This window comes from Polistes fuscatus, unplaced genomic scaffold, assembly GCF_010416935.1.
Source record: "Polistes fuscatus isolate 324 unplaced genomic scaffold, CU_Pfus_HIC Scaffold2, whole genome shotgun sequence".
In the NCBI taxonomy this organism is placed as follows: domain Eukaryota; kingdom Metazoa; phylum Arthropoda; class Insecta; order Hymenoptera; family Vespidae; genus Polistes; species Polistes fuscatus.
Window position 1 is genome coordinate 8891834 of NW_025113096.1, and position 22307 is coordinate 8914140.

The 22307-nt window shown below is 27.8% G+C and overlaps 7 protein-coding genes across 7 annotated transcripts; 2 read left to right on the forward strand and 5 right to left on the reverse strand.

Moving 5' to 3' along the window:
- Positions 1–79: 79 nt before the first annotated feature.
- On the reverse strand, positions 80–4092 carry LOC122516943 (NADH-ubiquinone oxidoreductase 75 kDa subunit, mitochondrial). The gene is made up of 13 exons (XM_043635186.1): positions 4005–4092; positions 3618–3728; positions 3221–3382; positions 3027–3134; positions 2579–2944; positions 2265–2486; positions 2051–2186; positions 1625–1974; positions 1359–1544; positions 1087–1276; positions 822–997; positions 549–683; positions 80–455 (listed from the first exon to the last, which is right to left on the reverse strand). Exons 3-13 carry the CDS (start codon positions 3365–3367, stop codon positions 306–308), a joined length of 2166 nt encoding a protein of 721 aa, XP_043491121.1. The 5' UTR covers positions 3368–3382; positions 3618–3728; positions 4005–4092; the 3' UTR covers positions 80–305.
- Positions 4093–4223: 131 nt separating this feature from the next.
- LOC122516942 (nucleolar MIF4G domain-containing protein 1 homolog) lies at positions 4224–8137 on the forward strand. The gene is made up of 9 exons (XM_043635185.1): positions 4224–4830; positions 4926–5120; positions 5340–5698; positions 6121–6405; positions 6489–6676; positions 6746–6921; positions 7023–7375; positions 7471–7602; positions 7698–8137. Exons 1-9 carry the CDS (start codon positions 4392–4394, stop codon positions 7986–7988), a joined length of 2418 nt encoding a protein of 805 aa, XP_043491120.1. The 5' UTR covers positions 4224–4391; the 3' UTR covers positions 7989–8137.
- LOC122516949 (invertebrate-type lysozyme 3-like) lies at positions 7916–11475 on the reverse strand. Its single transcript, XM_043635193.1, has 4 exons — positions 11216–11475; positions 8562–8741; positions 8380–8453; positions 7916–8285 (listed from the first exon to the last, which is right to left on the reverse strand). Exons 1-4 carry the CDS (start codon positions 11280–11282, stop codon positions 8151–8153), a joined length of 456 nt encoding a protein of 151 aa, XP_043491128.1. The 5' UTR covers positions 11283–11475; the 3' UTR covers positions 7916–8150.
- A 1298-nt stretch (positions 11476–12773) lies between these two features.
- LOC122516946 (glycerol kinase-like) lies at positions 12774–15938 on the forward strand. The gene is made up of 9 exons (XM_043635189.1): positions 12774–12999; positions 13496–13754; positions 13834–14057; positions 14136–14342; positions 14640–14750; positions 14844–15097; positions 15170–15375; positions 15465–15596; positions 15713–15938. Exons 1-9 carry the CDS (start codon positions 12889–12891, stop codon positions 15796–15798), a joined length of 1590 nt encoding a protein of 529 aa, XP_043491124.1. The 5' UTR covers positions 12774–12888; the 3' UTR covers positions 15799–15938.
- A 125-nt stretch (positions 15939–16063) lies between these two features.
- LOC122516951 lies at positions 16064–17408 on the reverse strand. The gene is made up of 4 exons (XM_043635195.1): positions 17152–17408; positions 16686–17081; positions 16485–16580; positions 16064–16413 (listed from the first exon to the last, which is right to left on the reverse strand). The coding sequence occupies exons 1-4, from the start codon at positions 17179–17181 to the stop codon at positions 16315–16317; spliced, it is 621 nt and encodes a 206-aa protein (XP_043491130.1). The 5' UTR covers positions 17182–17408; the 3' UTR covers positions 16064–16314.
- Positions 17152–19286, reverse strand: LOC122516950 (golgin subfamily A member 6-like protein 6). Its single transcript, XM_043635194.1, has 7 exons — positions 19112–19286; positions 18885–19045; positions 18253–18434; positions 18112–18172; positions 17893–18019; positions 17669–17811; positions 17152–17591 (listed from the first exon to the last, which is right to left on the reverse strand). Exons 1-7 carry the CDS (start codon positions 19265–19267, stop codon positions 17438–17440), a joined length of 984 nt encoding a protein of 327 aa, XP_043491129.1. The 5' UTR covers positions 19268–19286; the 3' UTR covers positions 17152–17437.
- Positions 19287–20101: 815 nt separating this feature from the next.
- Positions 20102–22024, reverse strand: LOC122516208 (dolichyl-diphosphooligosaccharide--protein glycosyltransferase 48 kDa subunit). Its single transcript, XM_043633839.1, has 3 exons — positions 21766–22024; positions 20980–21606; positions 20102–20905 (listed from the first exon to the last, which is right to left on the reverse strand). The coding sequence occupies exons 1-3, from the start codon at positions 21896–21898 to the stop codon at positions 20361–20363; spliced, it is 1305 nt and encodes a 434-aa protein (XP_043489774.1). The 5' UTR covers positions 21899–22024; the 3' UTR covers positions 20102–20360.
- Positions 22025–22307: the final 283 nt, after the last annotated feature.

The window sequence follows — 22307 nt, forward strand, 5'->3', positions numbered from 1 at the left end:
TTATTAATAAAAATGGAATCTTTATCTAAAAATAAATAACTGCACATTTTAGTCATAAAAAAGGTAATTGTACGATATATTTTGTTTGTTTATCATATTTATTTATCCTTGTAGGATTCAATGACTACAGACACATGTGAATTTGTATCCAGCTGTTGAATAATTTAATCTGTGCACTATTATAAAATGCATATTTTTGAAAGTGATAAAGCCATGCTTCGTTAAGAGAAACAAAAACAATTTCAAATTGTTATTATTTCTCTATTATTATACAACTTTACTTATATACATAATAATGCTATACTTTATACTTCAGTCTGACGCTGTTTTATAACTGCTTGAACGCACTTAGCCATAGTTGGCGAAGCACGAGATATAGCATCAGTCATGAAAAATTGATCCAATGATCTTTGTTTTATATTTATTGGATCTGGTAGGAATGAACCTTTTGTTTCCTGCATTAATATTAATATGAAAGTATTTGAAATTATTTATATATTTTATACACATTTAATTAAAATTTAGTAAATAAATCTATTCATACACACCTTGGATAATTCTAATGCTTCTGTAAAGAAATTGGCTGGTTCAAAATCACCATATCTGACTAAATGTGGTGAAACTTCTTCTAATCTCAATCGTAAATCATTTAAGTCGTCATAAGGTAAAGTCATACTACATATCTATGCAAAGGAAATAAACATATTAATTTTTTATATCAAATTGCAAAAAATAAAAAATATATAAAATTACGAAATCACTTATGGTATCAATATTACAAAAATATTAATTATTTGAACAGCATATAATCATATAATTACCTCAGAAAGAGCACGAATAATTTTCCAATCTGAACGGGCCATACCAGGAGGTGTAATAGCTGCAGAAGTCTGTTGTGCACGTCCTTCTGTGTTAACATAACTAGCATTTTTTTCAGTATATGCTGCACCAGGTAGTACAACATCTGAAATAGTTGCTCCTTGATCACCATGACTTCCTATATTTATAATATCAATGTTAGTAACATATCTTCGAATTTTGAGTAATAAACTTTAATGCCATCAATTGATACTGAAATGGATATACCTATATAAATAATGAAGGTATTAGGAAAATCTTCCTTAGTAATTTTTGCGTCATCTGCTCCTAAAAGGAATAATACTTTTGGTTGTTCTTTCTTAATTTCTTCTACAGTTGAACTATAGCCAATATCTAATGCTGCTACTTGAGATGCATTTGTATGAAGCAAGTTTAATACTTTCCATTCCTCGTTTACCTTAAAATAAAAAACAATTATAAAGCTATAATTTACTTTTACTATAATCGTACAATTTGATAATTTATTAGGAAGTTATTACTTTGGAAGTATTTTCCAAATCCTTGGCTATGGCTTGTATTTCAGCAAGAATCTTAGCTCCATCTTTTCGAGTTAATAGTTCAGCACCTAAGATAATGAGCGGCTTTTTGGCATTTTTTAGAGTTGAACAAAATTTATGAGTACCATTCTTTAATTGAGTTATTACGTCTAACGAATCTCCTAAATGCTGAAATATATTTTACAATTTATTTAACAAATATTTATCTGGGATATGTATATATATGATATATTTTAATTTTTGAATACCTCATGATCATACGTTAAGTCTACATCAGGGCCTATTAATGCAATATTTTGTTCACCACGAATATATCCTTTTCTAAGACGAGTATTCACTAATGGTGCTTCATATCTTGGATTTGTTCCAATCAATACAACAACATCTGCATCTTCGATTTTCGCTATAGTATTGTTCAAAAGATAGTTGCTTCTTAAATCAATACCAGCACCATCTTTTGGAAAACTCTGTTCCGTTGCTAACGATTCACTTCCCAATTTGTTTATGAAATCTTTCAAAATTACAAGGGCTTCTGCATCTGCCAGTTTACCAGCAATCGCAGCACATTTATTTGATGAAGAACATATTTCCTTTGCAGCTAAAATATAGAAGAAATAATTCGTCAATGAAACTATAAAATAGATTTTGAAGATTATAAAAATTATAATAATTACCTGCAACAAGTGCATCTTCCCAACCGACATTTTCTAGTTTTTCATTAACTTTCATCATAGGTGTTATAAGCCTTTGAGATTTTAACCCATCGCAGGCAAAACGAGATTTGTCAGACAACCATTCTTCATTTATTTCCTATAAAATAAACGTAAGATAGTTAAAAAATATAATTTATAGTTATCATATGACAGAAATATATAAAACTTTGTATACCTCATTTACTCTTGGTAAAATCCTTAAAACTTCTCCAGTTCTATGAGAAATAACTATATTACTGCCAACTGCATCATGGACATCAACACTGTCTGTACGGCGTGTTTCCCAAGGACGAGCAACAAAGGAATATGGTTTGCTTGTTAAAGCTCCAACGGGGCACAAATCAATGATGTTTCCAGATAGTTCTGATAAAAACATTTTCTCAACATATGTTCCTACCTGTATTGTAATTGACATAATGTTTTTTCTATTCTTCAATATTATTAATATTGTAGATCACATTTTTTGGAGTTATACGTTTTTATGCAAACCTCCATATCATTTCCACGACCTGTTGTTCCTAAATCATCAATACCAGCAACTTCGGAAGCAAATCTAATACATCTTGTACAATGAATACATCTTGTCATTACTGTTTTAACCAGAGGACCTATTTCTTTATCTTGTACTGCTCTTTTCCCAGAGAAATTAATATCGATGAATCTGCTCCTGTCACTGCCAAAAGCCATACTCTGATCTTGCAAATCGCATTCACCACCCTGGTCACAAATTGGACAATCCAAGGGATGATTAACTAACAAGAATTCCATTACACCTTCTCGTGCTTTTCGAGTTAAATCAGAATTAGTTTTTACACGCCATCCTTTCATAACGGGCATGGCACAAGCTGCGACTGGCTATATAAAATATGACATTAATTTTATGCTTTTTACTTTATGTATAAAATTTTATATGAATTTATATATAATATCAGCTTACTTTAACTTGTTTTTCTATCTCGACTAAACACATTCTACAGTTTCCAGCTACAGCAAGACGCTCATGATAACAAAATCTAGGAATTTCTACTCCAACAGTTGCAGCAGCCTGTAAATGTAATCATAATTTATCGTTAACGTTTATGTAACACCTGATTAAAACAAATCATAAGATAAAACAATAAAAAAGCTTACCTGCAGAACTGTTGTTCCCGGCGGAACTTGTACAGGTTTATCATCTATGAAAAGCTCTACTAGTTCTTGCTGTAATTTTGGAGATGTATGAATTCCCAATCTACCACATGAGAGGCCTGAGGCTCTCACTACTGAATGTCTCAACATTTTAACTTGAATTGCCTATGTTAGTTAGACTTTGTTATATAATATAAATAAAGATTGTATTTTATGTAAGCAGAAGCTTGTAAAATAACTCAAATAAGCAAAAGTATACAAGAAACTAAATTAGAATAATTGACATATATAGCTATAATGAAGTAAAAAATAAGACAACCTTACATATATTAAAATAATAATAATGTCATTTTACAAACTTTTTACCTACGATTATGCTAAGATATCATCATTGCTTTACCAAACTCCCTCAATCTTTCGTTGCGGATGTTCAAGGTATTACTTGACCCCTTTCAACTCTTGTCAAGATACAATTGTGCACAGTGCACAGTGCCAAATGGTACCAAACTAACTGCGAATCAATGAATATATCTAAATCAATATTACAAAACTATAATAATAAATTAATATTATTTAGAAATTAAATTGGATATTTTAATACAATATATCTTGATATATATACTAATTGAGTAATTATTCTATTGATAATTAATTGATAACATGAAAATGTAGTCCAAATCTGTAAAGAACAACGCAATTGAATTGGAAATTTAAAAGAGTTATTAAATGTTGTTACAATACATATATTGTTTAAAAGGACAGATATTGATGAAAAAAAAAATCATACTAATTTAGTTAATATTATGGATAAAACAGGTTTCGTGGATAAAACTTTCGAAATGTTGGTAATTATAACAGTGCATCGCATTTTCATGATATATTAATGTGATATATTTATGTAGTGCGTCATTGTGATTGGCTATACGTAAAAATGTCCACCAATTATAACTAAGAATGAAAGAAAATAGTTACGTGAGATTTCACAATAGTAACTACGTCGATTATTTGAAACTTGCTAAAATAGCTTACTTGGTATGTGATTTCATCAACTACACGTGTAGTTTGTGCGCGTAATTTCACAATCGGTATACTGAAAAATTAATTATAATTAAGAATAAAAGTGTTATATCAATTACTTGAAAAAATTTGATAACAAGTATATTAGTTTAGAAAGATGGTTTCTGTAAAACGAAAAAACTCAATATTTGGAAACACAAATATGAAAAAGAAGAAACCTATTGAAAAAACACGTAAACAGATACGCAAAGAAAAAAGACATGAAAAAAAAGCAAAAATGGCAATATATTATCAAAATAAAAGGCAAATTCCTAATAAACTTGTCACGGATCCTGATAGGATTAAAGAAAATGTATCAAAGTCTCAAGAAATTGATGATAAATTAGCACAACATAATAATAATCACAATATTAGTGAGAAATTAAAGAAGCAAAAGAAGAAGAAGAAAAAAAAGGAAAAGGAAATAAAATCCAAATTGAGGATTGCAAATGAGATCGAAGATAAAATGATTAAACAATTAGAAAAACGATTAAAATTAAATAAGCGAAAAAATAACAATACATTACCTAAGTCTTTTGTTAATGATGGTTTAGATTGTATCCTTTGTTAAAATTGTTGTTTTTTGGTATGAATCATTTTTTTATAAGATATTTCATTTTTGTATCTAACATTTCTTAACATATTTTGATAGATGTTTTGGATTTCTGTAATAATGATAATAGGAAACAGATAGTCGATATGGAGGAACAGTTATTGAAAGACGAAGGAGATAAAGATCTTGAAGAAGATATTGCAATGTTTATTAATAATGAAGAGAGAGAGAAAGATAATACAGAAAATATTACAAACCATAATACGAAGGATGGTTCTGATAATAAACAGCATGGTATAAATCAAAATTTTTGATCATTAATTGAGCCATTCACAGGTCGAAACGATTGACTACTTTGAAAATATTTTGAAATGTTAATAACAATGCGCTTGATTGCTACCTAAATTTTTATATTTATTATAAATTTCCTTAAAAATTATGGAACTTTATTAATCAGTCTGTTTGTACTTATAATTAGACACAAAAGTATATATATTACATTATTTTCTATAGGAGCTCAAGCAAAGGAAAAAAAAGAAAAATCGAAGAAAAGAAAGCAGGATGAAATGTTAGATTCATCAGAGGAAAGTAACGAAGAGGATGAAGCAAACTTATTGTCAGATGGAGGTACAGATGATATTGAAACAGATATTTCTGAAGAGTCTGCTGGCAATGATAATTTATGGGAAGATATTTATGGCCGCACGAGAGATAAAAAAGGTAATATTGTGAACAATGTATCATCTGCTGTACAAAGGAAACCATTGGAAGTTAAACAGGATGACGATGAAAAACGATCTAGACTGAAAAAACAACTGAAAGGTCTTTTAAATAGATTAGCAGAAAGCAATATGCATATTATTGCCAATCAGGTAAATGAATAATTAATTTTATAATGATTTGATTTATAATGATTGTCAACGGCCATGGCGCGGTGACAGTACTAGTTCCTGTTCGATCATTAAGTCAAGCAGCGCTGAGTACGATTAGTACTTGGATGGGTAAACCGCTTGAGAAAATTGATGTGCCGTTGACACCAAGACTCTCCGCCTAGTTAACATCTATAGCTGGTCCCAAGCCCAGATAAAAAGAGAGGGTTCGGGGTGAGACTAGCAACTTACCCTCGGTAAAAACAATAAATCGCTCCTAGAAATAGCAATAAAAAAAGCTATTATAACAGGACAAAGTCCTAATAAAAAGTAGAAGAAGAAGAAGATAATGATTTTTTAATAATAATCTTTACTGGCTGTTGTGTTATTTCGTATGTCATTAACATTAATATTAAATATTTCAGGTGGATGAATTGTATATGTGTAATAGTCGTAATGATATGAATACTATTTTATCCGAATTAATAATGCAAGCATTGATTTCACCAATATTAACTCCAGATCGTTTGATTTGTGAGCATATGATGTTAATTACAATTCTACATGCAAATGTTGGGACTGAAGTCGGTGCTCATTTTTTATTAACATTTGTTAAAAAGTTTGATGAAATGTTAAATGCACCGCATACTGTAGAAGATAAACGATTAGATAACTTAATCTTGTTATTATCGCATTTATATAATTTTAAGGCAAGATAAATTACAAGCATATTTTATTCCGTGTTTTTTACTGATTCTTAATGAGATATTTTATTATAATATATCCAATGCAGGTTTATAGCCATCAACTTCTTTATCAAATATTAAACAAACTTTCCTCTAAATTTGAGGAAAAAGAAATTGAGTTAATATTACTCATTTTGAAAACGGCAGGTTTTCCATTACGGAAGGACGATCCACTTGCATTAAAGGAACTTATATTAAATTTGCAAAAAATAGCAAGTAATATTAAATCTGACAAGTTAGTATTATTTTATATGCTTTTTTAATTTGTATTTATAAGAATTGTATTTAAATATTATTCTTATAGTACACGAGTGAAATTTATGTTAGACGTCTTAATGGCGATAAAAAATAATAATGTAAGCAAAATACCCCAATACGATCCATCTCATACAGAGCATTTGAAAAAGCTTATGAAGAGTTTCATACACAAAAGTAAAAGTGTAGTGAAGTTAAATATTTCTTTAGAAGATTTATTAAAGGGTATTATATTTTTTATATTTATATTTAATATTTATATTTATATTTAATATTGCACTATCTCAAGTCCGTGATCTACTGTATCAAAATTTTTACTTATGTAGCTGACGAAAAAGGAAAATGGTGGATAGTAGGATGTGCATGGTCTGGTAATACAAATTTAGAGGAAGGAAAAAAGATTTCAGAAGGGAATAAAGAAATGTTCAATAAAAATATTCTTGAATTAGCGCGAAAACAAAGAATGAATACGGATATTAGAAGAAATATTTTCTGTATATTAATGACAGCAGAGGATTACTTAGATGCTTACGAAAAACTGTCTCGCCTTGATTTAAAAAATCAACAGGAAAGAGAAATAATATATGTTTTAATGGACTGTTGTTTACAAGAAAAGAAATTTAATCCTTATTATGCTATATTAGCAGAAAGATTCTGCGTTTATGACAGGAAATACCAGGTATATATAAAAATAAGCATTCAAAGTTTAATTTATACAAGTTAAAAAATGTATATATATATATATTTTTTTTTATTGTTAATATTATATTTTAGTTGACAATACAGTATATGATGTGGGACAAATTTAAAATACTAGATAATTACAATGCAAAACAATTAACGAGCTTGGCCAAGTTCTTAATTCACTTATTTATTCAAAAATCTCTATCTATTTCTATTTTAAAGGTAATGTTGATTACTTGTATTAGTTTTGAGAGAGAGAGAGAGATGTATTTAGAACATACTTATAATAAAATAATAAAAAAAAAACATTATTATAGGTTTTAAATTTTGCTGAATTGGATAAACAAACGATGAAACTTGTGAGGCAGATTATGATTGGTATTCTCCTTAGCAAGAATGAAGAAGACTGTCTACAAGTATTTGAAAGGATATCTTCATCTCCTTTATTACAAACTTTTAGAGAAAGTCTTAGACTCTTTATAAATCATTTTCTTATTCGTAATATTGAATCGTGTAAATTAATGGAAGCAGAGGGTGCACTTATAAAACAACGAGCCCAACAAGTTGACAAAGCACTGCTTAATCGCGATTGTAAAATATTATTTTAAGGATATTTATAAATAATCATAATAATTAGCATAAGTGTAAATAATTAAAATTGTCATAGAAATAATGAAGTCAAAACTTTTACATTATGAAATAGTTCTTACGACGAATCAAATGTAAGATAATATCAGTAAAAGATTTTTCTAATTGATTGGCATAAAATATTAACCGAACGTTTGCATGCAAATTTTGTAAATATTTTCGAATTTACTATCCAATGGATTCGTGCAACCGTTTTTACCATAACGATGTATACGAATAAAATCGTCGCAATTAACAATGCCATCTCCATTGCAATCCTATAAAATTAGTAAAATAAAATTTTAATTTGTAATATATATCAATTTTTGATATAAAATAAAATAAATATAAAAAATTATTCGTATAACTTACTCGACCAAACTTGTTCATGTAATTTTCCACTGTGGTTCCAGCACAGAATGCATTGTTAACGCAATTTGGATATGCTGCATATAAAAAAGAAGTTATGTACAAAAAGAATCCACAATAATATGTATTGAAATATATGTATATATATACATATATAAAACATGTATTATAAAATATTTACTGACCACCTTCATTGGTATTCGCTTCGTTGTTTAGAGTTGGTTTACCAGCGTCAGCCCAATAAGCCCAAGTTATGCCGAAAGGGCCGCATACGTCGCCGTTACAACCAAGTGTCGTCTTGCATCCTGATACAGCTTCACAAATGCATCCTAAACATACCTTCGTAACCCCTGTTGCATTTTGTGCTGAAAAAAAATCATGCATAAATCTTTTTTTTCTTAGTTTCTTTTTTTATTCTTTACTATATAAGGTGACTCCAAAATATAAAGTTATCCAAATAATATTTTGTTTAAATGCATTGCAACAATAGCCTTGAACTTTGAAAAGGATATCAAATTAATCGTGTGTATACTACTTATGAAAATAGCATTGATTCCAAGTATCAAAAAAATACAATGAAAAAGTGGTTCAATAAAATCCGAAGACCGAATCTGGTTAAACTGGTTTGTACTTTTCCAAAATAACCACCTCATAACATTTCTGAAAAATCTACGTCTGGTATATTCTTTTTTTCTAATCTCCGAACCGGTAGAAGTACTGATATTTTTTGGTCTTTTTCTAAAACATTCGAATTCCATTAAGAATTCCCGAGAACGAATCATTATATATAGATAAGTGCACAAGGCTATAAAAAAAGAAAGGGGACCTGGTAAGACGAGACTCTTGGTAGTTACGACAAGGTGAAGATCGTATCGTATCCTTGAAAATAAATCATTTGAAGGATTATACGTATGATAAAAATAGGATCGATCATAGTTCATCGAACTTCTAAGAGATTTCTATCAGATTTATTTTTTAATATATTTTTACTTATAATCACATGATTTATCGTAGCATTCTTAATTATAATGATATCATTAATGATTTATCATGATTTTAATTATCATTATGTTATTAACGTTTTCAACCTTTTTCTTTCGAATTAATGCAACTTGTTGATCATTCAGATTTGTAGAAATTATGGTAAAAACATCTCCGATCGTGGTATCGCAGAGAAAGAAATAAAAAAATAAGGAATACGTATATGGACACTCAATGTTATTCTGACATGTCCTGATTATAAAAAAACCTTATGAATTATGCTAATGTAAAGTCGCACCGATAAGCTACGCGTGGGTGTATGTATATGATAAAGAAAAAACATGTGACGAATCATCGCTATACATATTTACATACGTATATCTATATATGTAGAGTGTTAAATCATTTACACGAAGTGCTTTTTTCATCCTTGGTTTTTGTTCACGATTCACCATTATTTTTATTTGTTCACTATGGCCAATTTCGTGGATGACGACGGGTATCGGCAAGGTAAAGAAAAGGACGAGATACAAATATGTTGTAAAATATGATTACGTCATTATAACTACGGAGATTTTTGTTATGAATATTTTTATTTGATTTTTCATGTTAGAAAAATTTTGTTTTATTATATTCTCGAACATTATTTCTTAGTATGTTATACATTTATTAATTACTGAAAATACATCTATAAATTTATAACAAAAATAATTAATTATCATTAACTGACATAGAGGCGGACCGTTAACTTTGCGGGCTTATCCAAATAATTCAAATTTGGATTAGTTGTAACGACTCATTCGTCATTTGATTAAAAAGCTATTCTTTTACCCTTTTTTAAATAAAAAAAATTATAAGCAAGAGACATTGAAGAACTTCTTTATTCGATTTGGTGCGCTTGGTTATACTGATATTTGATATTTTATTAAAATCCAATAGTGTTGTAAACCAACGATTTAAACTTTATTTCGGTACGACAAAATTTTGTATAATTCATTTTTTTTTAATTTTTAATTTCAATTGTTCTTATTTATATTTTTATATTACAAAGAAGACCACTAGCCTAGTTTGAAGGTCCTCCTAAACCTGCATTATCGAATTTAATTTATTTCATATTAAAAAGAAGTAAATTATTATTAAAATGTTGAAAATACAGATATAAATATAATACATATAAATTTATTGAAATATTATGGTGATCGGAAATATATCGGTGATCATCGATCTATATTATCATGTTCAATTTTCAAATATTTCCAAAAAAATTAATAAAATACGATTAAAAAAAAGGATACATAAATTTATTTTTAAAGGGATATTAAAACTGTGTCATTTAATATCCGGTTAAGCAGATATAATATGTGTTACATGTTAGTATTAAACACTCAAGGTTAATGCAAAACCGCATGTTTTAAAACTGACGTTAACATCGAGCGATTCCTTTTAAAACGTGACATGATTCGCATATCTACCTAACGTCACATTGGATTTTCCCATAATTGATAAGACAATTATATAAAATGGTTAAGTTTATCTTAAAATAAATTAATATCTTTAAATAAGAATATCAATATTTTTACGAACAAAATTATAAAAAATTAAGATATTAAAAAATTATTATAAGAACATATTGATCTTACGCAGATTTCAAAATGATACAGTTATTTATAAATCGAACCGGAAGTAGAACATCGAAGTCTAATAAAAGTCTTGAATGTTAAAAAAATATTTAACTAATTATTCAAAATTAGTTTTGAATAAACAATTTGAGTATTTAAATTTGTATAAAATGTAATTAACATGAACTCTTCTTATTTTTCTAAATTATTATAGTATATCAAATTAAAGGAAGACTTACCATAAATGCCGGCAAATGTTAGGAAACACACAAAAATCCCAACGACTTGATAAAATTGTTTAGACATATTGTTATTTATATAAATGATGATATGTGAATTATTAAATAGGATAATTCAATCTCGATTTTATACACAATTATAATTCGTTCTCTTCTCTTAGGAATATCTCTACTCTTTACAATTCAGACGTGGAATCCACTCTCCAAGCGAATAAACGTCTTCTTATATAGGAACATGTTTGGATAGCTTCTTCGAGTCGTTAGTTTTCAATATCTCAATGGGAAAGAGAAAGAAACAGAAAGAGAAGTGGGGAAATCGAAGATCTTGTTCGAAATAAAAATACAACAATTAAGATTGACTGTGTATGATACTTCACTCATCAAATAAAAAAAAAAGGACAATTTTTTTTTTTTAAATGCTATTACACGAAATACTTCGTTATCGCGAGAAATAATGAAAAACAGAAGAAAAATAATTGTCATTTTATCTTCATATTTATCTTACAGTTCATTCTCGCCGTAAAGATGAAATTATTTTAATTCATATTTAATAGCTTCTTTGAAACTACGTTATTCGAAAACAAAAATCATCCATAAGTCAAATAAGTAATTCTGTTCTATTATAAATTAATAATCTTCTACGAGTGATAATTATATATATATGCTTTATCAACTTTTAAATTAATTTCTTTTTTCTAGTTATTTTTTTTGTTGATAGTTATTAATAAAACGGAATAAATATATATATTTCATAATAACGTAGTTAAAGGATCATTAAAAATGTTACTTAGCGACCTCTGGAGGAAAAAATAATAAGTAGGTCGTCGATATCTTATTGACGTAGTTAATGGGATATGTAGCGGAAGGAACCAGGAACTTGAATTCTATTGGTTCAACACTGATCGTCACTACTATTTTTATGTAACATTTATTTATTTATAAACTATTACAGAACTAAAGAACGGATAAAGAAATGTATTGTTGATCGGGCGCGTGTAACTTCTTAACTGATTTCTTTATTTATAATAACGGAAGAAAGTCTTTGTAACTATGGAAACATTAACGTTCCCATAGAAACATTGTTAGCTGTGATAGAGTGCCAGCCCTAAAGTAGCTTGGCCAAAGAATGAGCGGTGAGGATGGCAGCGCCAGTCGTCGCATAGGATAAAGTAGAAATCTGCTTATCGACAGCAGGCCGCTACAGATAGTTTTTTTTAATGCCATCTGTAGGATTAGGATTTAACATCTCACACATTGACAAAAAAACAGAAAAAAAGATATAGAAATAAAAGAAATAAAAAAAATAGTTAAATATTATTCCCATGTCTGTTATTTTATGGCTAAATTATGTCCTTATAATTTTACCCGTTCAATATACAACGTGTCGATAAATTTTTTAATCATTTTATTCACATATGTTTTTAATGCAAATGATTACATGTGCATATGATAGTGTAATAACTCGACGCATTTGTAAGACATATATATGTATATAAATGTATATGTTCGACAAATTTAGATAATAAATTATATTTCATTATTTAGAATTTAGCGTTCTTTAAATTATAAATTATTATTAGTGCCCAACGAATTTTATTTTTCCTTGAATCACATGTTGTTATTATGTAATTAAATAGGTTAAGGTTATATATAGGTCAAAATAAAATAGTTTTATGTCGAAAAAGGAAGTTGAACGACGATTAAGAATAATGCCTGAAAATATTAATCGTTCTGCAACTCTCATAGGTGCGATTGATGAAGGTACGAGTAGCGCTAGATTTTTGGTAAGTCGTTACTTTCTAATATTTTCGAAACATTTATCAAAATTACATTTGTATTTATATATATTTATCATTTATTTATGTGAACGATAATTATTAAGTGATGTGTACAATAGAACATTATGTTGTCGAGAAATAAGTAGCAAAGTTTGTGTATACATTATTAATAATAGAGTTAGAAGGAAATATTTACTTTTCGAATATCCTGCATATTATTCTTTGTTAAAAACGAATTTCTATGTATGTGTTGTGTGTGCGCGCGCGCGCGTGTATATATGTACTTTTATTTTATTAGTAAATTATTTTAAAATTTATAATACAGATAATAATGTATATGTAGTTTAGTTATAAGACTTATTAGTGACAACACAAATACTTGCAAATAATTTTGTTTACTATTATTTTCAAATGTATATTTTGGAAATGATTTTTATTAAGTTCTTATTTTATTAAAACAATCTTAAAGAAAATATGTAAATATTTTGTTTTTTTTTGTTAGGTGTTTGATATTTTACTTAAAAAAGTAATAGCATCTCATCAAATCGAGATCAAACAAAAGTATCCTCAAGAAGGATGGGTAGAACAGGATCCAAAGGAGATTCTTCAAGCTGTAATACAATGTATAAAAAAAACAGTCGAGAAATTAAAAGATCTCGGCATAAGTCCATCAGATATCAAAGCAGTTGGTATTACAAATCAAAGAGAAACTACTTTACTCTGGGATAAGGAAACAGGAGAACCTTTGCATAATGCAATTGGTATTAAATATAATTAATTGATACAATTACCTAGTTTAAGGGGTAGAACTGAATTAATATTGTTTTTTATTTTCTTCAGTATGGTTAGATATGAGAACGACAACAACGATGGAAGATGTACTTGATAGTATTCCAAATAAAACTAGGAATAAAAATTATTTAAAACCTCTTTGCGGTCTTCCAATGTCTCCTTACTTTAGTGCATTAAAAATACGATGGTTAATCGATAATGTACCACGTGTAAAGCAGGCTATTGAAGCACAAACATGTGCTTTTGGAACAATTGATACTTGGTTGATATGGGTAAGTTAATTATTTTATAAAATAATGTTTACTTATTAAGTGTCCTGTTCTTGGATTGATATATTTTCTATTTCTTAGAATTTTACCAAGGGACATCTACATATGACAGATGTATCTAATGCATCACGTACAATGTTAATGAATATAGAAACTTTAAAATGGGATCCTTTATTATGTCGTTTCTTTGGAATACCTCAACATATCCTTCCACAAATAAAGTCAAGCGCTGAAGTATATGGTATTATTTCAAATCCTGAAGTTTTGGCTGGTATACCTATTGCAGGTGTAAGTTCTATATGATCTTTAATACTGACAAGAACGCCAGCCAAGTATACAGAGGACACAAATGTTTTTTAAATTCTACACAGTTGTAAGGGTTTATGAGGATCATTCACTGTAAAGGCAGTAAGACTTAATATTCAATCATTTTCAAGAAAATAAAGGGAAAAGTTTTATATACATTCTTATATATCGTTAAAAAACGATGTCCTGTCTACTTGGCTCTTCTCTTGTGAGTAGTATATAAGATAAACATTCCTGTTTAAAATTATTTATAAATGCAGTATATTATTTATTTTATAGTGTGTAGGTGATCAGCAAGGAGCTTTGTTAGGTCAGTTGTGTTTAAAACCAGGAGAGGCAAAAGCTACATATGGCACTGGCTGTTTTTTACTTTATAATACTGGAAATGTAGTAAGTATACATATTATTTAAATTAATTATATAGTAATGAATACTATTGTTTACACTTTATTTATTTATCTATCTATTTTTCATTGTTTTTAGAAAGTTGATTCAACTCATGGTCTGATAACAACAATTGCTTATAAAATAGGAAAATCGCCAGCAATTTATGCGTTAGAAGGATCGGTAGCAGTGGCAGGAGCTGCTTTATCTTGGCTGAGAGACAATTTAGAACTCTTTAGTAATTTTTCCCAGTCACAAGATATGGCAGAAAGTGTAAGATGTTCCGGAGATGTATATTTCGTTCCTGCGTTTTCTGGGTTATATGCACCTTATTGGCAACAGGATGCACGCGGGTATATTTTTTATAAATTGAATTAAATAATATTTGATAAATTATATAACAATAACTGTACTATTATTTGTAGAGTTATCTGTGGTATTACTGAAGATACACAGCAATATCATATTGTCAGAGCTGCTCTTGAAGCGGTATGTTTCCAAACAAGAGATATTTTAGAAGTTATGGCAAAAGATTCTGGTACGAAATTAACAACACTTCAAGTCGATGGTGGAATGACCGTAAATAATTTATTGATGCAACTTCAAGCAGATTTAACTGGAATAACCGTTGGTATATACGAATTTATTTTATTTAATTGTAAATAAAGTTTTGATTAAAATTTGCTCAATAAATATCACGTTTATATAACTATGTTACAGTAAGACCTAATATGGTAGAAACAACGGCATTAGGTGCAGCCATGTTGGCAGGTGTTGGAACTGGCTTAATTGATATTAATGATATAGATGCTTCGCAAGTTACGAAATTTACACCTGTGATAGGAGAAGACGGTAAAGAATTACATATTTTATTATTATTATTATTATTATTATTATTATTATTATTATTTATAAGCATTTAGATATTTTTATAACGAAGATATGTTATCTTTTTATATTTTGTTTAGAACGGGATCTCAGATATTCCAAATGGAAAATGGCTATAGAAAGGTCCATGAAATGGGATAATTCTTCAACTTTGATGAACGATTAATTATTTGTATAAAGATTGTAAGTATTAATTATAGAAGTTTACAAATGCTAGCGAATAATTGATATGTGCACAAAAGAAAGAATCATTTTTATAAAAGATATTCTAAATACATCTATAAATATTTTCTTCTCTTGCTTGTAAAAAATATATTATCTATTATAATTTGTTATTGCACATAAAACGAAATTTTATATATTAAACAATACTTCTCGTATTTTTTACTGTATATGTATTATATAAAAAATTCTACAAATGTTCAAACGTATTTTAATAAAGGTTAGCATTTAATTCAAAAAATTTACAAATATGATGTGATTTTATTTTTACTCCTAATCACTGTTTCGATCCTAAACAATATCAATTACGACAACTGGAGTAAAATTAGTAAATAAAAATTATCAATATTTTTTATCATTATTTCAAAGCAATTTGTGCAATACTATCATTATAACAAAAATATAAAGAACATATATTACTCTTTGATTGTGCATATGATAATGTACGTTAATATGTATATTATGTTCTAATAAATTTGTTCTTTTGATTTCCGTAACGTCGAACTTGTGTATTTCTTAGCTTGAAGAACTTGTTCTCACCAAGTGAATTCTCTGTTTCCTAAATGATAAAAAATATATATTATAGTAAAAGTTATCATGTTCCTACAAATAAAAATGTATTTAATATACCGCAATAGTGTCTTGAGTTGCTATAACATTAGACATTTTTGTTGGTGTATGTTGCGAAGATGATTTTTGCAATTCATTAAAAAGGTCCTCTTTATTCTTTATTTAAAAAAATATTTATTAGAATTATTCATCTGTCTTTGGTTTGATATAATGTTACATTATTAATATATAATTGGTTTTATCTATTTAAAAAGTACTTACATTCTGTAATTTTGTTTTCTTTAGAGATTGAGAATTTAAAGTTAGCGGAGTTTCCAACAAATCTACTTGCATTTCTATGTGTTTATCAAATTTAGCTTGCATACTTCTATATTTTTGCTCAGCTAAGTTTAACTCCTTTTGATACTTTGCGTACTTATTTTTTAATTCAGATTCGGTTTGACTTTTTTCTTTATTTTTGGAAATATTACTGGTATTTTTTTTTAACTTATTATTATTATTTTCAACTTTAGTTTCTTCGAGTGCTTCATTAAGTTTTAAAATATCTTGTTTTAAATTTTCTATAGTTTTCTCCATTTCTATAGTGTTGGTTTTAAATTCCTCTTTCAAAATAGTTTCCTGCTTCTCTTGAATTTTTTTTTCAGATTGTTTTATATGCTAGATAAAGAAAATAAGTATAAAAGTAGACTGCGAATCTTTATAATGTTAGACAATACAAATGAAATACCTGAATTTGTATTTGATATTGTGAATACATTTCTGCCTTTTCTTTTTGCAATGTATCTATTGTTTTCTGAAGTTTTGTAATAGTTGCATTTTCATTATTTTTCAAATGTTGTATAGTATTTCCTGCTTGTTCTAATTTATTTTTAGTATCTAATAAATTATTCTCAAGATATCTACATTGCTCTACTTTTTGTTCAATATTTTGAGATAATTCATTCTCTTTTTCTTTGTTTTTACTTATCACTTCTAAAAGTTGTTTTATCTATATTAAAAAAAACAAAAAGCAGTCAATCATGGACGATAGTGTAAATTTGCATATCATATTTCTTATTACATACCTCGTTTGCTTTTTCTTGTACTTCTTTTTCTTTTTCTTTTTCTACATTTTCGAGTTTTTTAATTAATTCTGTATTTTCAGATGAGAGTGATGTTATCTGATTTCTGAATAAACAATAGATTATAGAAAAAAATTATATTCAATATTAATGCAATATTTTCATATATTTATTATTACTTACATATAAGAATTCACTTTGTTTTGTAATTTAGTAATGGCCGTTTCTTTTTCGGCTATTAAATCTATTGTATTTTTTGTTTTCTCTTCCATTTGTTTGATCGATAATTGTAATTGATTCTTTTCATTTATAATAATTTCATGTTCCTGAAAAAAACATTATGAAGATTATTAAACCATTCGAAATACTATTAATTGTATTAGTATGCGACATATAAGAAAATATACATTAATTAATTTTAGTTTCTCTTCTGCATGAAGACTTATTAAATAGTTTTTTTCAAAAGTTAATTTTTCTTCGAAATTTTTCGCTTGTTCTTCCAGTATTTGTTTTACCGAGATCAATTCTTGTATTCTGTAAGATATTTGAAAATATAAGACTATTGTATGCAATAATTTTCATGTTAACTAAACACATATCTATAATGCTTAAAAAACATTATTTACTTTTTTTCTTGTTTCATAAAGTTTTCTTCTACTTGAGTAATATACTTCTGATGTTCAGCATCTACGTTTGTAAAGAAAAATTAATAATTTAATTAAGAGCATAAATATTGTAAAATACGTTGCTCTGATAAAATTACATACCTTTCGTTTTCATATCACATATTTGTTGTTCTTGTCGTTCTACTGTTTTTTTTTGCATATCTGTTATAGTATTATATAAAGTAGTTAAATGATTTATATGTTCTTGAAATGCTTTCATAGTCTCAGACATATAATTACAATAGTTTGTTATTGTATCTATAGATTCCCATGTAGAAGTTAATCTATGAAAAGAAATACATTGAAATTGAGAAACAGTGATATTAGCTGTTCACAGGTCAAGATTGATTAACATCACTTGTAGAATTTTGTAAAATCTTAGTGCTAGAGTATCTAATCGATGCTTAAATATTTATGTCTAAAATTAATTTCCTTAATAATGAGTTTAACACTTTTAGCATGTTCGCTATCAATGTCACATATCTTAATATACCGATTTTTATTAAGATCCTTGCATCACACATTTGTGACTGCATGAAATCAGCGTGAAAAATAAGTTTTGAACTGTAGCTGGAATCTATTCTTCGTAGCACAATAGTGAACATGCTAAACAATAAGTGATATGATAACTTATGTAACTTTATCATTTTTTTACACTCTTTGTTTTTTTGGAGTTAATCAATTTGAAAAATGAGTGGCTTCGTATAACAATGAAATAAATATTAATATCTAACTTTTCTGATATTTCATCTTTAACATTGAGTTCATTCTCCAGATTGGTAGAAAGTGTAATTACATTATCTTCTGCCTCTTGTAACTTCTTTTCTAAAATTTGTATTTTAAGATTTTGATTATTCACTTGTTCGGTATCTACATTTGATCTGTACTCTTCAACCTGAAAATTGTAATTGTTAATAATAATAATAATAAAAATAACTTTAATTATTAGAATGAAACGTACTTGTTTCGAAGAAATTTGCATTCCGGTATGTTTTGTCCATTGTCCTATTAAACTATCAACAAATCTATTGTTAGTCTGGCTAACTTTTCTTAATTTTTCAGGACTATCTGTATGTTCTAAGAAATTTCCTTTACGTTTATTTTCTTCTGGTTGCATTATAAAGTTTTAAGATAATCGTAGAAAGAAATTATTTGTTATTAAAAATTATTAATAAAGAGATTATGGAAGAATAAACTACTATACTTTGTATATAACGTAATTCATAAAGAAAAAATAAATTTTTGTTTTTTCCTAATTTATAATACTGTTGCACTTCCTATGTATATAATAATTTGATATAGTATTCACGATATTGTAAAAAATCACACAATAATATTTATTGAATATTTATAGAAAAAGATTTTGATGATCAAAATTTTTAGATGTGCATAATTTTATTAATATATTATTAAATACGTACTAGTATTGTACACGCGACACTCTGTCGAAGATTCTTTGTCTTCTTTTTTTTTACAGTTAATTTGACCAATCACACTCTTTAGATTTGTTAAAATTCCAAATGTACTACTGAAGTTAATGAACATTTTGTTGATATCAATTAAACGAATATTCAATATTCATCGCTAAATGTTTATATTTTAAACACACACATGCATACCATTATTTTTAAAAAACTTAATTTTTAATGATTGTTTTTATAAAAGTAATTGTTATTTTTTAAACTTTATTCTGATTGGTAAGAATAATATACGTGTTTCTTATTATTAACTTTTTTATAATAATGTTTAAATTATTTATAATTTTAAGTTTTATAATATATATGTAAAATATATATATTTAATAATATATATATTTGTTTAAAACAGTAATTTTAAAAGCATTAGTTCAGTGCCATTTTTTTTATTCGCAATATCAATGATACAAGTGTAATGAATTTAATTATTTTACATTGCATAAAAAGAAGAGGTTTACCATATTAGTGCCCATATATTAAAATTTATGTTACTTTAATAACTTTGTTCACTTCATTAATACATACGATCTATTTTACAACATTACAAGTTTAACTCACAAAATTTTCCAATATTTATAACATTAAATTTTATAATTTACATAGTACGTGTAAAAAAAGGTAGTTCTTTTACAATACAATTGTATACAGTAAAAAATATCTATAACAATTTATTTGACTTTATGTTGTAATATTATAAAGTATCTCATTGTGATTTCGATTTATTCATTAATTAAGTTACTCAGACTTAGTTTTTGTATCTTCTCGATAATGCAAAAATACTAAAGAAAATAGAAATACACCTCCCATCATTGAAAAAGCACTGACATAGTATGGGAATGCACTTGGAATAAAACGTTCATATTGCGTGTGCTGTAGAGGACGAACAGACACTTGAGTCGTACTGTATAAATGTGTCAAACCCATGCGAGTATAATCAACTTTGAATTGATATACTCCATATACATCAGGAATCTTAAATCTTGCTTCATAGTGCCCTTTGCCAGTTGGCTTCATGGTCATGCGAACAAATGGATCAATTCGCACAAATTCTAGTTGTAGGTCGTTAGTTTCATAAGGAACCCATTTATCACCAGACAGTTTTTCTACATCGATGGAATACACAACATCATCTTTTACTGTATAGGCTGGAGGTGGTTGCGTTTCTCCAACTCTATGATGGTGAACAGCAGAAACTCGTATTACTCCATTTTCTTTAAAGACCCATTTAGTTATAGCTTTAGCTACTGCTTCATTTCCTGATTTTTCATATTTCTTATCACCTAAATATACAAAATTTTATTTTACATTAGAACAAATATTTTAGCGTGTATATTGATATAAGTTGACATTTTACCTTGTACTTTTTGAACTGATTTGGTAAATGCTTCATCACTAAAGAAGAAGAGCGAACCAGAAAATAATACTCTAGCATTATTTCTAGCTTGCAGAGCTCCAATTAATAAAGTATTTTTACCAACAGCATGAGGATATTCTTTGATTGGATTGTATGGATTATAAGAATAAGCAGAATTAGCTGCAGTTAATAAACGTAATAGTAAAGGATTGTTAGCATCTGCTATTAATCCAGTTCCTTCATATAATAATGGAGGAATATTTTTGCTTCCTACGATAACAGAAGCATCAATTAAGTTGGTCGGATTTGCCACTATCATGGTATGATAGCCATTGTCTGAAACATCATAATTCATATGATCAATAACAGAAGCTCCTTCTTCATCAATTTCAAAACCACATTCTGATGCCAGTTCACGTAACGCATCTCCTGACTGAGAGGATCCTGCAACCAATACATTTCCGCCCCCATCGATAAAATCTGTAATAACATCTACGCTTAAGGCACCACCGAATTCTTCTATGGATGGTGCGAAAATAATTAAGTGCTGATACAAATATTCTCCATACTTTGAAAGTTGTAAACTAGCATCATCAGCTAATTTAAATGTTAAACTATATCCACCATCTGCAATAACAAATGCATAGATAAAAATATTGAAGAAGTGTATTTCATTGTAAATATAAAGATTCTTTTTATAAATACTACTTCAATTTCTTTCTGATATAAAGTAATTGAGAGACTAGTCATAACTGTCAGTGACAGAAAATATGAGTGTTTGTATACCTTGTAACGTTCTGAAAAATATGGAATGTGTTTCTTTGATTGCAAGGTTATCAAGCAATACTAGAGTTGGTCCACCGGCATTCGCAAAAGCGAAAATACAGAGAAAACATAAATATTTAAATGTTAAGTTCATTTTGGTTAACAGTTACGATTCTGCCACGAGACACAACCAGTGCTGTCGTGTAAACGTGTGTAGGGAATTTTGTTAAAGTTTTAAAGGGAAACAAAATCTGGAGTAAAAATCTCTGCTGATTGAAGCACTACCTAGTAGTCAATTTCAAAACTTGTTATTTTCTCTTTCTCTCTCTCTCTCTCTCTCTCTCTTATTACCAGTAGCGGCTCGTGGCTTTAAATGGTAGGGCTGTTAATTAAATTATTTCAGAAATTATTGTATTGTTTTTCTTGTTTCGATCTTTTTAAAGAAGATATATATTTTTCAAATATTCGAAGAAGTCATCTAATCGTTTCCACTTTAATTATTAAAATGAGATCATTTCCATCTTAAATCGGTCAAGAATTACGTTTGGATTCATTGTTGATAT

What these genes read in the sequence shown, in the direction of transcription:
- LOC122516943 (XM_043635186.1), bottom strand. Translation starts at nt 3,367, where the DNA reads ATGTTGAGACATTCAGTAGTGAGAGCCTCAGGCCTCTCATGTGGTAGA. An exon ending in TTATTCGTGCTCTTTCTGAG is followed by an intron (nt 684 to 821) that starts GTAATTATATGA and finishes TCCTTTGCATAG; the next exon opens with ATATGTAGTATGACTTTACC. An exon ending in AAGCATTAGAATTATCCAAG is followed by an intron (nt 456 to 548) that starts GTGTGTATGAAT and finishes ATATTAATGCAG; the next exon opens with GAAACAAAAGGTTCATTCCT.
- LOC122516942 (XM_043635185.1), top strand. Translation starts at nt 4,392, where the DNA reads ATGGTTTCTGTAAAACGAAAAAACTCAATATTTGGAAACACAAATATG. An exon ending in TGCATATTATTGCCAATCAG is followed by an intron (nt 5,699 to 6,120) that starts GTAAATGAATAA and finishes TAAATATTTCAG; the next exon opens with GTGGATGAATTGTATATGTG. An exon ending in TTTAGAAGATTTATTAAAGG is followed by an intron (nt 6,922 to 7,022) that starts GTATTATATTTT and finishes TTACTTATGTAG; the next exon opens with CTGACGAAAAAGGAAAATGG.
- LOC122516949 (XM_043635193.1), bottom strand. Translation starts at nt 11,282, where the DNA reads ATGTCTAAACAATTTTATCAAGTCGTTGGGATTTTTGTGTGTTTCCTA. An exon ending in AACATTTGCCGGCATTTATG is followed by an intron (nt 8,742 to 11,215) that starts GTAAGTCTTCCT and finishes ATTTTTTTTCAG; the next exon opens with CACAAAATGCAACAGGGGTT. An exon ending in AGCGAATACCAATGAAGGTG is followed by an intron (nt 8,454 to 8,561) that starts GTCAGTAAATAT and finishes TTTTATATGCAG; the next exon opens with CATATCCAAATTGCGTTAAC.
- LOC122516946 (XM_043635189.1), top strand. Translation starts at nt 12,889, where the DNA reads ATGTCGAAAAAGGAAGTTGAACGACGATTAAGAATAATGCCTGAAAAT. An exon ending in TGGCAACAGGATGCACGCGG is followed by an intron (nt 15,098 to 15,169) that starts GTATATTTTTTA and finishes TATTATTTGTAG; the next exon opens with AGTTATCTGTGGTATTACTG. An exon ending in ACCTGTGATAGGAGAAGACG is followed by an intron (nt 15,597 to 15,712) that starts GTAAAGAATTAC and finishes TATTTTGTTTAG; the next exon opens with AACGGGATCTCAGATATTCC.
- LOC122516951 (XM_043635195.1), bottom strand. Translation starts at nt 17,181, where the DNA reads ATGTATTCACAATATCAAATACAAATTCAG. An exon ending in AATATCAAATACAAATTCAG is followed by an intron (nt 17,082 to 17,151) that starts GTATTTCATTTG and finishes TTCTTTATCTAG; the next exon opens with CATATAAAACAATCTGAAAA. An exon ending in CAACTCAAGACACTATTGCG is followed by an intron (nt 16,414 to 16,484) that starts GTATATTAAATA and finishes TTTATCATTTAG; the next exon opens with GAAACAGAGAATTCACTTGG.
- LOC122516950 (XM_043635194.1), bottom strand. Translation starts at nt 19,267, where the DNA reads ATGCAACCAGAAGAAAATAAACGTAAAGGAAATTTCTTAGAACATACA. An exon ending in TGCAAATTTCTTCGAAACAA is followed by an intron (nt 19,046 to 19,111) that starts GTACGTTTCATT and finishes TACAATTTTCAG; the next exon opens with GTTGAAGAGTACAGATCAAA. An exon ending in AAAGATGAAATATCAGAAAA is followed by an intron (nt 18,435 to 18,884) that starts GTTAGATATTAA and finishes TTCTTTTCATAG; the next exon opens with ATTAACTTCTACATGGGAAT.
- LOC122516208 (XM_043633839.1), bottom strand. Translation starts at nt 21,898, where the DNA reads ATGAACTTAACATTTAAATATTTATGTTTTCTCTGTATTTTCGCTTTT. An exon ending in ATTTTTCAGAACGTTACAAG is followed by an intron (nt 21,607 to 21,765) that starts GTATACAAACAC and finishes TTGTTATTGCAG; the next exon opens with ATGGTGGATATAGTTTAACA. An exon ending in ATCAGTTCAAAAAGTACAAG is followed by an intron (nt 20,906 to 20,979) that starts GTAAAATGTCAA and finishes TTGTATATTTAG; the next exon opens with GTGATAAGAAATATGAAAAA.